Below are 14,083 nucleotides of genomic sequence, written 5' to 3' on the forward strand. Positions count from 1 at the left end.
AAAAAAGAAGAAAAAGGTAAAAAGAAAATATAAGGAAGGGTAATTTAGATATTTTATAACCTCATTCGAATAAGGTAAAACTGTTTTGTCGACTATTTTTTAAAATAATTTCTTCTTAAAAGACCGTTCTACCGGAAAAATCGGAGCCGGAGCCGTGATAAACAGCCCCTTAATTTCACGAACGCTCCCGCGGCGACAAGCTTGCACAACCGCTAGACGTGGCGAGTGTTGTTGATGAACGCGAGCGCGGCAGTGGGTGCGCGCGTGGGCCTGGTTCATGGCGTGGACGCTTCGCCGTGGCCCGGCGCTTGGGGACCTGCTCCATCCAAGATTTTTTTTTCTGTAGAAAATGAGTTCCATCCAAGGATTCCGAGCCTCCGAGGCGTGTGGTGTGAGTGAATGAGATCGCGGTGGATTGGGGTCACGTGACGAGTTGCCTTGCAAGGCGAAGCGAGGAGAGCATCGGTGGGCGACGCAGGGAGGACGCCGTGAGGAAGGGGAGGAGTGCAAGCCATCTACCATCTTCTGGCTGCTTTCGATGTGATGATGATATCTTGCCACTCTCTTTGTCTGTGCAATAAGCGAGAGAATTCAAGCACTTGTCATCTATAGCAAATCGACCAGGATTCGTTTCACGCAGCTGTCGTGTGTGTGTGTTTTTTGAGTGAATCTTATTAGTATCCGGAAATCGATTTGCTAGGTTTAATTCGATCCATTTTCTGTTTTGGTGATGTGCTAGTACTAGATTTTGAAAAATATAAATTCCCGATATAAATAAGACTCTTAAAAATGAACGTTAAATTAAGCATTCATACCATTTCCACATGCTGATTTGCATCCTAATTTGGGAGACTTGTACTGGATCATAAAAGCACTGATCCTGCGTGAGTTCACAGGTTTGGCACGGTACGTGACGTATGAGGCCATCATCAGTTCATCACTGTTTCTCCTTGACGTTTCTTTTAGACGTGAAAACGGTTTCGGAACGCCATTTTGACCACTCACTCGGCGCTGGCATTTTGGGCTCCCAAATGTACAAAATGCCCCCAGATCTTGGGCCAAACGGGCTTTCTCCATGTCAGCCCAACAGGTATACCAGCCCGAGCAAGGATTAGCCCGTTCCTGAGTCGCAGTCGAACTGTGTCCAAGGCCGAAGCGGACAGCGACCGATCGCGTGACGCCTTGACTGCCCTTGAAGAGAGAGATCATCGGGGAAGAAGAAACCTTACCAGACTCGCAGCAGAAGTGACGGGATCGGGCGAGGGGGAGGACGCCGGCGAGATGAGCTCCGGCTCCACCTGCAGGGAGGTGGTGCTCCACGTGTACGACGTGACCAAAACCGGCTCCGAGAAGACCGACAACACGGTCCGCATGATCAACCGCTTCTTCAAGGACGGCATCGGCGTCGGCGGGATCTTCCACAGCGCCGTCCAGGTGAGCCCAGAGGCTGCTCCGCGGTCGTGTCCTGCCCTGCTAGGTCGAGCAAAGCCCTGGTCGATCGCCATTAATTAGATGCAATGCGAGGAGCGGTCTGGTTCGAATCGATTAGCTGGTGGTTACACTGTTAGATTGATTTGGAACTAGCAGTAAGGGGGGTTTTACTAATTTAGGATTGCACTTCCCTGCTAAACTTCGGCCGTAAATTTCTTTTTATTACAACAAACTAAACTTTGGCCCTGAGTTTCTTTTTTTACCACAAACTATCCATTGGACTAATCTTTGGTAAAAGTTTTTCATAAAAAAACGAATATCGGAAGTGGTGCAATAGCCATTATTGTCCCTGAAGTTTCATCAGAGACCCAATGTGGTCCACTACTCAGTACCAAGAAATATGAGAAATGACCTTACACCATTGTGAATTCTACTTGTCAAGATGTGGGACTAGTAGCTAGAGAGTTCAAGGGCCAAGATGGACACAGACTGAAACTTCATGGACTAACTAAGTTGTGCCTTCGGTTCAACATGAGGACGGTAACGCTGTTCCTCCATTGAAATTCATGGGGGTTTACCAAAGAAGAGGTAGGGAGCAATGTACAAAACTAGTCCAGGGGAGTGGAATAGCTTACATAACATGACATGTGTACCCTTTTAACATGACATATATATGGAAAGTATGCTGATTCTAATAAGATTGAAGGAAAGTAGGTGTGACATGGGATGTTCTTTGCTATGCAACGTTGTCAAATTCCAGTTGAAACCCAATGCAATAGACCCTCCACCAACGAGGAACGATTGTTTTGTTGATTACACTGATAATTTAGCGGGAACTTTTGCCTGCAGGTCTATGGAGAAGAAGAGTGGTCATTTGGGTTGTGCTATCGTGGTACTGGAGTGTTCTGCTGCCCAGTCCGCCAAAATCCCATGTACACATTCCGTGAGAGCATTGTTCTGGGAGTAACAAGCTTCTCAAACTCGGAAGTAAACCAGATCTTGATCCAGTTAAGTCATGAATGGCCTGGATGCTCGTATGATCTCCTGTCAAGGAACTGCAATCACTTCACTAATGCATTCTGTCAAAAGCTTGGCGCTCGTAAAATTCCAGGTACAAGTTCTTTTTAGGAATAGTTTATTTGAAACAGCAATCTCCTCAACTTCCATTTGTATATTAAACTAAAGCCCATATCATGGTATTTCCCCTGGGGCACTATATATGCAGTGGCCTTACTGGAGCTGTGCTAGTTTCGGAGTGCCGATTTCTCATTTGTAAACATGTATCTTTTTCACTTTGGTTAACTTTTAGTTTTGCAATTTTGAAGGTTGGGTCAATCGTTTTGCAAATGCTGGTTATACAGCTAATGTTGTTGCTGAGACTACAGCACTGCAGGTAATAAATTAAGTATACCACCGTTGCTGCTTGGCATTCACTTTATGTTAAATCAATAGAAAAATGAATGCATGCTGTTATCTTTTTTTCTTATAGAAAATACTTTTAAGTTATCCGTTAAGTCAGGATGGAACTCCTGACATCATTTGTACTGTACCGGTACACAAATCATAATTACTTTAGCTAGTCAAGACAAAGAGTGATTCTGCTAACCGATTTCACTAATGCAATTTCTGGTTGGTTGATCAGTTATGATGCGGTGTTCTACCTGCTTCACATGATCCTTTCTCCTTTATTGTTTGTTTTGCAGTTCAGACAGGTTAAATCAGATATTGCCAATGCCAGCAGAGTAGCATACGAATTTCTGACAGGCTTGGGTCAAAAAGAACACGATAGAGCAGAATCCCGAGCTGTTAATCAGAACAGAAGCAGCCCAAGGTTCCAGGGCAATTGGTTCAGGAACATCGTCTCAGCAGGCGCGAAGCCCTCTACAACATGAACGAACTTTTCACGAGAGGCAGGGGACGATTCCCCATTGCATGCCCAAGATGACAGAGAACTGTCAGAATGGGTGTAGTGTAGCCGCCGCTAGCCGTCTTAGGAACCTACTACTAACCGCTGAATGTAACTGGGTGACGCATGTGGACGATATTGATATGTTTACAAACACGAATGATATGCCTGAATTTTTTCTCATATACAGAAAACAAGGTATCGGCTAGTATTCTCTGACTGACTCTCACCGTATGATCAAAAAGGGCTCATGCTGGAAACTGTTACTAGCATGGCATGTTCCTAGTAAGCCATGCATATAGCTCCGTCAGAAAGGGTTCCTGAGCAGGATGTGGCTGCTGTGGATGGCTTTCAGAAGCACCGATGCGACGGAATGCGCAGCAGCCGACGCTATCCTCGCCTTGATCTGGCCACGCCTCGGCATGTGCCTTGCGCTTCCTCCACCGCTTCTCCATGGAACTGCAGAGGAGGAGGCGGCGGCGGCGGCGGCGGCGGCGGCGGCTTGGTTGGTCATCTTCCTTGTGTCAGTGGAGGGGGGAGATCAGGCGATGGGTAACCCAACTCTGCAGCTTTGGGTTTGTGTTGCTTGTCGCTGACTAGTATAGTGCCCCTTTTATAGCGGTGACATTGCAAAGTGGTGGTGGTGTTAGTTGCTCACATAGTTTAGTTCTAGTGTTTAATTAGGCACCCTTTTCGTTTTTAAGCTCTGACCATGATATTCGTTGGATCGTGGAGAACATCTTTTGGAGGCCACGCCGCTTTATGAATTGACTGATGCTGCTGGATTAGTGTCAGATTATGTTCGCACAGGGCTGAGCTGTGAGCATCCCCTCCGTGGATGGAGTGTCTATTCGTCCCCTGGAAGGTTTCGTCGCGCCGTGGTTTCTGTTGGGAGGAGGAGGAGCGTCCTGCTGTTTTAAGTTTTTTTTTTAAAAAAATGTCAGTGGCGATCGCATGCTCCGATCTCTTTATATGATTAGCTTAGCTAATAGCTGGTCTTTTGACGGCGCTCCCGGCCGGGGTCGGAGAGTGTGGTTTACGTGCGGCCTTCTGCTCCTGGGAATAGGCTGTATTGAGCTGGGCTGCAGCTTGGAACGCTGGTAAGAATAGACGGCTTGGATTTGATTTGAGAGGTCCCTTGCTTCTAGAAGCCGTCCGAGGGATAGATGCTGAGGAGCCCCTGATTTTGAGTCCTCTTGGCTTGGGTCTTTGCATCCAGCGGTCGCGGTTGGGTGCCTGGACTGGATCCGATCAGACGTTTGCCTGGTTTGCGGCTCGCGGCCTTGGTTTCTCGTGGGGGAGCTGGCCCTGCCGTCCGTTTGAGCTGGCGTCAGCCGTCGTCCAAGGGGGCCACTGGCCGGCCGCCGGCAGCGAATCAGCGGTGCCGGCTGCCGGCATGTGCACGCTTTGACTTGTGCGTGGTTGGCGTGGAGCATTGACCGACGGGCCTGGCTGCGTCTGCGTGCGTGGGCTGGCATATGTATATGCTCCGCTGAGTGATTTCATTCCAGCCCAACTCCGATAAGATTGAGTACTGGCCCATTAGAGCCTCTTGGCCCATTACTTCAACCACCCACTTCGAACCTCAGAATTTTAACTAGGTTTAGATGTTCCACAAGTATGAAAGAAAATACGCCTAACATTCTGTTTGGATCCAAATGTTAATAGACAAAATGCTAAACTTCAGTACTAGCTTAGCTCATCTAAACATGAGTACTAATGGGGTAAGCTAAACTTTAGCCAAGATTTAAAAACTTTAGCATATGCATGGGTGCTAATATGTGCTAGAGTTTAGCACTTAACTTTAGCCAGCTCATCCAAATTCTAGTATCAGGACTTTTATTCTCCACTTGGTCCAGGAAAAGAAAAGAGAGGTACTGTGGTCAGTTTATTTTTTGAACAACAGGCAACAAACATATCCATTCATTATCGTTTTTATTACTACAAGTTTGCCAAGTGGAGAACATCTTTAAGCCGTATCCGGGAACTTCACATGCCAAAGCTGATGAACAAACTGCCTACCCCGTCGTTGTTGGCGGGCCGGATCCGGATCGCGAGATGGACGTGGGCGGGCGACGCCAAGGCGGCATTTAAAGCCCGGCTTGTCCGCGCGCAGCTACAGCCCGGCACGCGGATCGGGCAGCCCGTTGGCGGGGCGCGCATGCAGCTGCAGCGACGGCGGCCGCGCTCGCCCTCCGCCGCACGAAATCGCCTGTGTCCCATTCCGCCGCCAACGCCTCTGAGGACGTCGCCCTTCCTGGCAATGTGGGCTTCACGTGGGACTGACGGCGACCACCGCGCGCCGTGTCCAGCGAGCGGAGGCCATGATGTGGAGCTCGAACGCGAGCGGAGCGGTAGAGGAGGACACGAGAGGTAGAACGTCTAGCTCGTTTTAGGCCGACAGCTGTGGCTGCAAATGTGAGCTACCTAGCTATCCGGGAGCTAGCTAGCTGAAGGTCTCCGTCGTCCAACAGGGCACGCCATCATGTGTAAATCTTTGCACTGGTTGCCAGCATGGATGAAACGCCATGGACGACCGACGATTACACGTAAGCGCACCTGTCGCTCTGTCAGTGTGTGACAACTGAAAGAGCCACTGCAGGATGAACGAACTTTATCAGCCCGCATCTAGCTAGAAGCAGTTGCGTGGGCTCCTCTCCTACCACTACGGTGTGAGATGTTGATGAGTTTCTAGGAACCGCAGCAGCGGCTAGCCATGACACTTACCACCGGCAGCTGCCTCCGGGACGTCCATCAGAGTCGGCGGTTACGGCAGGGCATCGCTGCCCGGTGGCTGCTGCCTTGCGAGTTGCGACACGAGCAAGGCACGACGCGACGTGCGTGCGGGGCCGCGCAGGTGGCTCTCGCCGGGCCGGGCCCCGGGCGCGTCCGTCCAGGGGCGCCCCCGTACATGTCCGCGCCATCGACGACACCGCCTGGTCCCGGCGCTGCCCCAACGCCCGCACATGTAGGCCCCCACGCCCGCACGCCTCAGCTCGCCAGATTTCCTCCCGTCCCGCCGATCGGCGAACGAATTCCATGGCCCCGCCGGTCAGATTAATTTCCTACCGCCGATGATGAGCCCTGGCCGCTGCCGTTGAGCCCAAGCTGTGGATGGAGATCGTATCTATCTATCTATCTATCTCTCTCTCTCTCTAGCGCCCGGCCTGCACGATCGGCTAGTCCAGGAACTGGCGTACCCACCCAGCCGATCGCATGCATGGACCAGCTCCTTCGAATTCGAACGAGGGAGACCGTACGGCCGGCTTCTAATCTGCACTGACTCCCTCCGCATGCAAAGTTCTGTTCCTACCGCAAGTGCTACAGTACGCAGGTCAGGTGTGCGAGCGAGACTGGTGACCCACGTACGATCTGATGACCTGCGGCATGCGGTGTCGTTCATAACCCCGGAGTCCATCCCTTTCGTCGACGACGCACGCATGATCTCCTGTCCCGGCCGGATTCTGCTCTTAGGCAGCTCGGTCTTCTCGATCACTTTCGTCATTTCATTTGACAGGCCCCGGGTAGATCGATCGAGGAGGAGGAGGTGACGGAGATGCCCAGCGTCCGTGCCGTTGCTTTCTTGCGCTCTGTTCATGCTGCAGATCGACGCCGGCCGTAGACCGATCCTAGTCCCTCTCCCCCTTTGAGACATTCTCGATCGTGTAATTCGACAGGGACAGGACGTAAATAATTGTATTGGGCGCTTCCATTTCTCTCTCTGGTTGGTGGGAAAATGAGCAACCCCCACCACCTAGAGGAGCAAGCAAATCGCTTGAAGACCTCTGCCTGGCCTGCTGCATGTGCTCAATTGGTTTGATTTCTTCTTTTACAAAAAAAGTTCCTTCCTTCAGACCAAGTCTGCCGAGGATTTGGTTAAGTGTATTATTTGTGTCAAATTCTAGCCCGATTGATACTTCCCTAATATTATCAGGATGGAGACGCATTTTAGCACTATTTTACTGTCCAGATCGTGTTTCTGAATCATGTCCAGACGGACCCGGAGTCTCTGTTCAACACGATTTTTTTTTTTGCTGGACCGACAAATTAACGGTTCGTTCGGTTCATACATTGTGCGCAGTTCATTTTGTTTCCGGCCGGACTGATCACTGGCTCCAAACACAACGTGCTAAACGAGTGCTAGGTCAACAGTATAAAAACTGATGATTTCTTTGCCTGGTACAATTAATAATAATAATAATAATAGTAATTTAATGCTTCCGCGTATTAGCTAGTAGGTTACAGGAACAGGATGCGATCATTCCTTCTCCAAATTAAATCAGAGGCCCCACCAGTACGAGGCAACTCCATGGACGAACCAAGAGCCGATTAAAGGACGGAGACGTGAATTAAGGCCGTCCGTCGTCTATTGATGATTATACTGTACACACGATCCAGTCATTCACACAACGGTTACGGGTATAGGTGCCAAAACATCATGTCGGGGGATACAAACAAAGGACTTGAGCTGAGATGACACAGCGCAGCAGACACTTTCGTCTCGTGGATTCACATCAAGCTCATGGATGGATGCCATGCGTTCCTGCGGTGCTATGCATCTTGCCCCTGAAAATTTATGCAGAAATGGTACCAGTCAGAGATAGAGCGCAGTGGTTGTCTGTGCAGTGTCCGCAGTATGTGCGGATTTGGTTCGATCGGTGGAGTGGAGGACGTACGCTGGACTTCTTGCAGTAGAGGATGGCGTCGCGGACGGCCGTGTCGGCATTGCCGTGGCACCACTCCGTGCTCGACGTGGACGCGCGCGCGGGGCTCGCCGGCGCGACCCTGGGCCTCGGCGCCGAGAACCGCCGCAGCGCCCTGACCTTCCGGTACAACGGCATGAGGAACCGGAGGTACCGCACCAGTATCTTCCACGACGACGCCCGGCCGCGCCTCCCGGCGGCGGCGTTCTTGCTGCCGGCGACGCCGCTCCTCCCGCTGGAGCAGCACGAGCTCAGCGAGGCCGGCGTGCTCTGGGCCGAGCGGTACAGCGGCGACGAGGGCGACGACCGCGGCGCGCCGGGCAGGTCGGCGACGCGGTCCCCGTGTCGTTCTTGGGCACCCGAGCGGCAGACGGGCTCGCTGGGGAGGAGGCGGCCGTTGCGGACGACATGGCTGGCGCTGACCAGCACCGGGGACGGCGGCTCACTGCTCTCGCCGCCGGGCAAGCCGAACTCGAAGTCGCTCTCCGTCACCGCGGTCGTCGTGGTCCACCGCATGGAGAATAGCTCAGCGGGGTCCATGTCGATGAAGGACCTGGAGCTGCCGAAGGAATTGCCGAGGTCGGCGTCGACGAGGCGCTCGAACGACGGCGCCGGCGCGCCGCGCTTGAGCCACCCGCAGGAGAAGCTGTCGCCGAGGTGCTGCAGCGAGGCGACCTCCATGAGCTCCGGGCGGCGAGCTACCAGAGCACGGGGGGTGATGTGGTGAGCGGTGGGCGCGCGCTGAGGAGGGCACAGCACAGGGCAGGCACAGCATCTCGGCGCGCACAGATATAGGCGCCGCGCCGTCCCTGTGGCGTCTCGGCGCGCACAGATATTGGTCCATGTTGCCCCGATTTTATCTTTATTTTATCCCGTTTTGGCTTATCGCTGTCATAGCAACATGGATTCAAAGTCTTGTCCCGTGAGAAACGTATCGGGTTTCGCTGTGCGACAAATACAAGCATACAAAATACAAGGTGTATTAATATTCAGGATTATCCATTCATGTCATTGGATCATACTCCTATTAAGCTGCATGCGGGCCCCAACGCTGGCAAGTCATTTCGTAGCAGATTAGGGTAAACGACAGACATCGCAGCATCTAATCCAACCAGGCACCCTAAATTAAGCGCCCGGACTTGTCAAGGACAAACTTGTGTTGCCAAGGGAAGAAGATGAAACAAAGAGGAAAAAAGAAATTCATGAGGCCAGGGTTCAGTCCGGTTGTTGAGATAATCCTGACAAAAACGCTCGACAACGTTGCCGCGGCACGGGCAGCTCCCCTCCGTCCCCAGCCCGACGAGACGACGTCGTGTCCCCTGCTGCGTGCGCCGGCCGGATCGACGGCTCAACGCGTCCTATGGTGCCCATCCAAAATTCGCGGCAGGCCATGGCCAGTCCACCCGACGGTGATCTTGGATTCGGCTGAGAGGAGAGATCATCAGAGGGCACGAGACGAGCAGCTTTCCTGCGACGCGTTGCTCACAAAGTTTGGGCATCTATCCATGAACAATGCTCCCTCATCATGTCGCCTTGTCCAATCTCGGATTGGGGCCGAGCACGCGGCATCAAGCAGGGGACGTGTGTCAGGCGATGAGGGAGGGAACCAGCCTTGGGATTATGAAATGATGGGCAGGGGTAATAGAATACGGTTCAAGGATCAAGATCACGCATCGCATGGGCATGGTCCAGGCAAAAAAGGTTTTGAGACCCTTGAACAAGGGAGACTGTCTGTGTGTAACCATCTCACGGTAACGACACCCAGACACACGAGCTCTCTGTTTGAGGCTCAGGTTCCACTCGTGCAGTTCTGTCTCGGCTTGGGTTCTGCTGCCAGCGACAGGTTCAGCATCGATGCCGCTTCTTAGACAGCATTAGAATTTGACCATGGTTAAGTGCTGAGGTTTAGTTTCGATCCATGTGGAGGAAGAACTGTGGAAGTAGGAGAGCTGCTGCCACCGTCCAAAGTGCAGTTTTGTAGAAAAGAACACGAATATTGAAAGATTACAGTGTTGAAATAACTTGCTAGAATGAACCATGTTCATGAGTTCATAGCTGACCATCAAGGGAAAACTTAAATAGACGAAAATTATACAGAAAATTGTGTCTGATGTATATTACGCCCAGAAGCCGTAGATGATCCACTTGATGCTTCATGTTTGGCAATGAAAACTACCATGTTGGTAGTATACGTGGCTCAGATTCTAGACAGCACCATCAGTGTCATGGGCACGAGGTCAAGCAGCAATTTTAGTTGCATATGGGGCTATGGGAGGGGGCGTAGATGCAGCTGGGAGTGAGGGTTGGAGAGCTGCTGCCATCCAATTATGAGGAAAAGAACTTCCAGGAGGTCAGGATATAAAGAGAGTACACAATAATGTCCAGAAGACATCAGCAGATGGGAGGAGAAAGAGAAAAATAAAGCAGATGAAAGGCATGCAAAATGTCAGAAAGGCATAAAAGTATACATGATGTAGTTCGGTCATGTACGTTACCTCTTGAAGCCATTGACGTACACGCCTGACTTTTCATGCTTGGGAAAGTAAATTGCCATGTTGATTTTATTCTGCCTGATCAGGGAATTGGCAGCTCAGCTGTACAAAGGAAGGATAATAATTCTATGGGCCACAGCCACTTGGAAAGAACCTCAGCTGTGGCGCTCAAGTGAAAAAGAACCGTTCAGAACTTTTTGGGTGTCACATTTTCTCTTTTTACAAATGGTCGGGGCATAGTGATCACAAATAGAAAAAAAGTTAATGAAAGTGTATTCTCCTTCCATTTTTCAGAACAAAGAGATTTCCTCTGAAATTTTCTGGAGCACTTTCTCTTGCAAAAAGCATCTAACAAGGCCAAAGTGTACCATGATTCAACAATGATGCCATTTTGTGCTCCAACATAATAGAGCCTTTTTTATAAGAACATGAACACTGGAAAAATTGAGAGGCTCAGAGCATAGATAGAGTCATTACATTAAAAAAAATAAGACTAAAAAAAGGAGGAACAGCTGTGCAAGTATTGTGGGAGCACAAGTGGTAAAAGAGTGGAGCAAGGTGGCCAAGAAATGTGCTCACTGCCCTACACTGGATTTTACCACAGATCTTGTTCCCAGCACTTTGATATCAACATTAGGCAGCAACTGCACATAAGTAAGAGCCGACCAAACCTTTGAAAGTCGCTCATTCCGGTAATCCTTTTGTGGAACACTGGGGTACAGGTTGCCCCCACAAGGTTATAGCTTTCTAGGAGTTGTGATATTCCCGTCTCTTTACTCAAAGCACTTTGCATCATAATATCAACAAGTATATATGGCCCCAAGAATGCACATACAATGAACTGATGCTGGCATCCCTTTTTATATAAAGGCTAAATCATTACAGACATATCATCTCCAATTAAGAAACTAATTGTTACTTATTTAACTAGGCAGGAAAAGGAGTATTTTAGTATGGTTCTCAGCATGTAAAGTAGGAATTGCATTGTTTTGACAAATAGTTGCAAATCGAAACATCATAGTGTGCTAGAAAAAACACGGGAGTTGAATAGGAAATAAGAATCAGGTGAACTTAACTTTCACCAAATAAATGTCTATGTATAAAACCAGACTGGCAAAGTCAAAGCCAGAACAAAAACCAATACCGTCTCTAGCAGGTTACCAGAAGGTAACTGAAAGGTCTTGACCGTTTTATGGATTTCTAGTTAAAATAGTTAGGTGTTTGGTAATGTTATGGCATGGTTCCTGCTCCGTTTCCAGCTCTTCTCCAAATACAAAGGCTAGAGGTTGACATTAGTAATCAGCGTGCTTTGTCAACTACTGGTTGTTAACCGGTACAACTACACACTCCTAAGGATCATGCAAGTGTAGCATGCTATAAGTGTTCCTTTGAAATAAGGAACGTCGGACATATGCTGGCTGACCTAGTTGCTTGTAAAATCCACAGGATAGCAATTAAACTATTAAGACTTGCATGTCTAAGCAAAACTGCAATCCTAACATTCAATATCATCTTGCACGATGGATCAGAATAAAATAATCATTCCAAAAGCCTTTGGCTTTCTAAAAAGGTATGATCAGAATTCAAATTAGAATAAATTTCAAGCTGGCTATATTGGTACCCATACAGAGACAGATTTCATGTTCATGCAAGAAACTAATATTCCAGTTAGGTTTAACCTTGGTCTGTAGAACCCTCCAAATAATCATGTTGCATGAGCTCAGCTCAGCTGTGACAGAGACAGTATATTCTCAACAAAGTTCTGGTAGCATATGCCATAAAAAATCTCTTCCCCAAGCAGGTTTACAACATTAAAACTGCAACATGTACACCACTATTTCTTCTTAATATATTGATGAGCAGTTCTCCTGCGCATTCGAGGAAAAAAAACATGTACACCACTATCACACGATCATGACAATGGGTCATGGCAAAAGGGGTCAGGCTGGTTGAGCATGATGGGCCAGTCATGTTTGCCTGGGCTAATTCGATTTGTATTTGGGCTTGCTATTATATGGATTAGGTACGAGGGATGAGGGCAACATGCAAAAACAGGCAACACATAGTACCCAGCATATACTTCAAAGATGTAATTACCTATCAAATGGAGCAAAGAACAACAAAAATCAACAAGAGAATGCTCCAATCAATCAGATATATGATTTTTTGGATTTAACAAACAACTGTGCGAACAAGAATAACACAAATTCATAATCAAGAGAATCAGTAAAGAAGATGAAACTGAATGATTAAGAACTCTATAACTATTGGTTAATGAGAGTTTTGATTTTCTAGAATTTCAAAAATGCAAATAATATACATGCAGTCTAGTTTAATGTAAAGAAATGCTATAAGAGCCAAATAACCAAAACAATTGAGTAGCACAGAACCACAGACAGATTTCTGATGATAAACTAATAACCAACTGATTCACATGGGTAATGGGAACAGAAAGCTCTACTAACACAGTTTTACTATATCAATGGACGCTGAAAAGATTAAGGTCCTTATTGGTCAGCCAGATAAACATTACGTCACCAACCCAGAAAAAGAATTAAATCTTCAGGGGCATATTGGAAAGCATACCAGAACTTCAAAGAAAAAAGCATGCAATGTAAATGTAAACTCAGATGGAGTAGAAAAGTAGAATTACTGGATACAATAAAATTTCCTCAGCTATTTCCACATTTGAAAGAACAGGCATCATGACACAACAAATTGCACCTTTAAAACATAAATAATTAAATACACTGGACACAGAGTAGTTAAAGGCAGCATAGGATGGTGAAATTCTCGCAAAAATAGCTTCCTTTTAGTTCATAAAAAATAAAAATAAAATGTATGTGGGAATTGTAAGGACATTGAATCATGTAGGGGAAACATATATGGAAAAGCTAAAAAGAGCTTATGTAGCAGTTGGAACTTACAAAAACAAAATAAGAAAAAGAAAAAAGAGACAAGTTCCTCAGGATGGAGGTACAGCCGTACAGTAGCTTAATTGGGAGGTGAAACTGCTGAAGAATTACAATCACAAAAGTGCTAGATCAGCAAAGTAGATGTAATTAGTACACAAGTTGGCTCCATTAGAGGTTAACTGTATTCTTATTTGTTTCTTATCTGGGTGGCAAAATATAGTATTAGAGCAACTATATGGTAAGGGAAGAAAAAAAAGCAATGGTAAGGCTTCCTAAAATTTCCCTTCCCTACACCCCGCAATGCATATGCCCTACAATCATATCAAGTATCTTCCATATAGTTATGCCACATTGTGCTGATGATCTTCAGTCAAGTGTGTTCAAAACTAAAGAGAGTAGCATGACGAATGACACACCTACAATACATATAGTAAAGCTGGCAGGATCAAATCCATGAAGCAGCCAGATAGACAACTCATCAGATGAATTTTGCACGAGAAGATTGTACAAGTGAATCCAGAATTCAGGGTTTGTTAGAGTCGATCATGATCCATGGAGTACCAAACTAATCAAAAGAGAATATCCTTAAGGGCCTCAGAGTAAAGTGATTCACAACCCATAGAAGCAGAAAACGGT

At 47.9% G+C, this 14,083-nt stretch overlaps 2 protein-coding genes across 2 annotated transcripts; one reads left to right on the forward strand and one right to left on the reverse strand.

The window, feature by feature from the left end:
* Positions 1 to 1,246: 1,246 nt before the first annotated feature.
* On the forward strand, positions 1,247 to 3,323 carry LOC112875906 (deubiquitinase DESI2-like). The gene is made up of 4 exons (XM_025939910.1): positions 1,247 to 1,434; positions 2,281 to 2,542; positions 2,757 to 2,824; positions 3,135 to 3,323. The coding sequence occupies exons 1-4, from the start codon at positions 1,282 to 1,284 to the stop codon at positions 3,321 to 3,323; spliced, it is 672 nt and encodes a 223-aa protein (XP_025795695.1). The 5' UTR covers positions 1,247 to 1,281.
* A 4,215-nt stretch (positions 3,324 to 7,538) lies between these two features.
* Positions 7,539 to 8,874, reverse strand: LOC112875905. Its single transcript, XM_025939909.1, has 2 exons — positions 8,014 to 8,874; positions 7,539 to 7,903 (listed from the first exon to the last, which is right to left on the reverse strand). Exons 1-2 carry the CDS (start codon positions 8,719 to 8,721, stop codon positions 7,889 to 7,891), a joined length of 723 nt encoding a protein of 240 aa, XP_025795694.1. The 5' UTR covers positions 8,722 to 8,874; the 3' UTR covers positions 7,539 to 7,888.
* Positions 8,875 to 14,083: the final 5,209 nt, after the last annotated feature.

The sequence above is a fragment of the Panicum hallii genome, chromosome 9, assembly GCF_002211085.1.
Source record: "Panicum hallii strain FIL2 chromosome 9, PHallii_v3.1, whole genome shotgun sequence".
Lineage (NCBI taxonomy): Eukaryota > Viridiplantae > Streptophyta > Magnoliopsida > Poales > Poaceae > Panicum > Panicum hallii.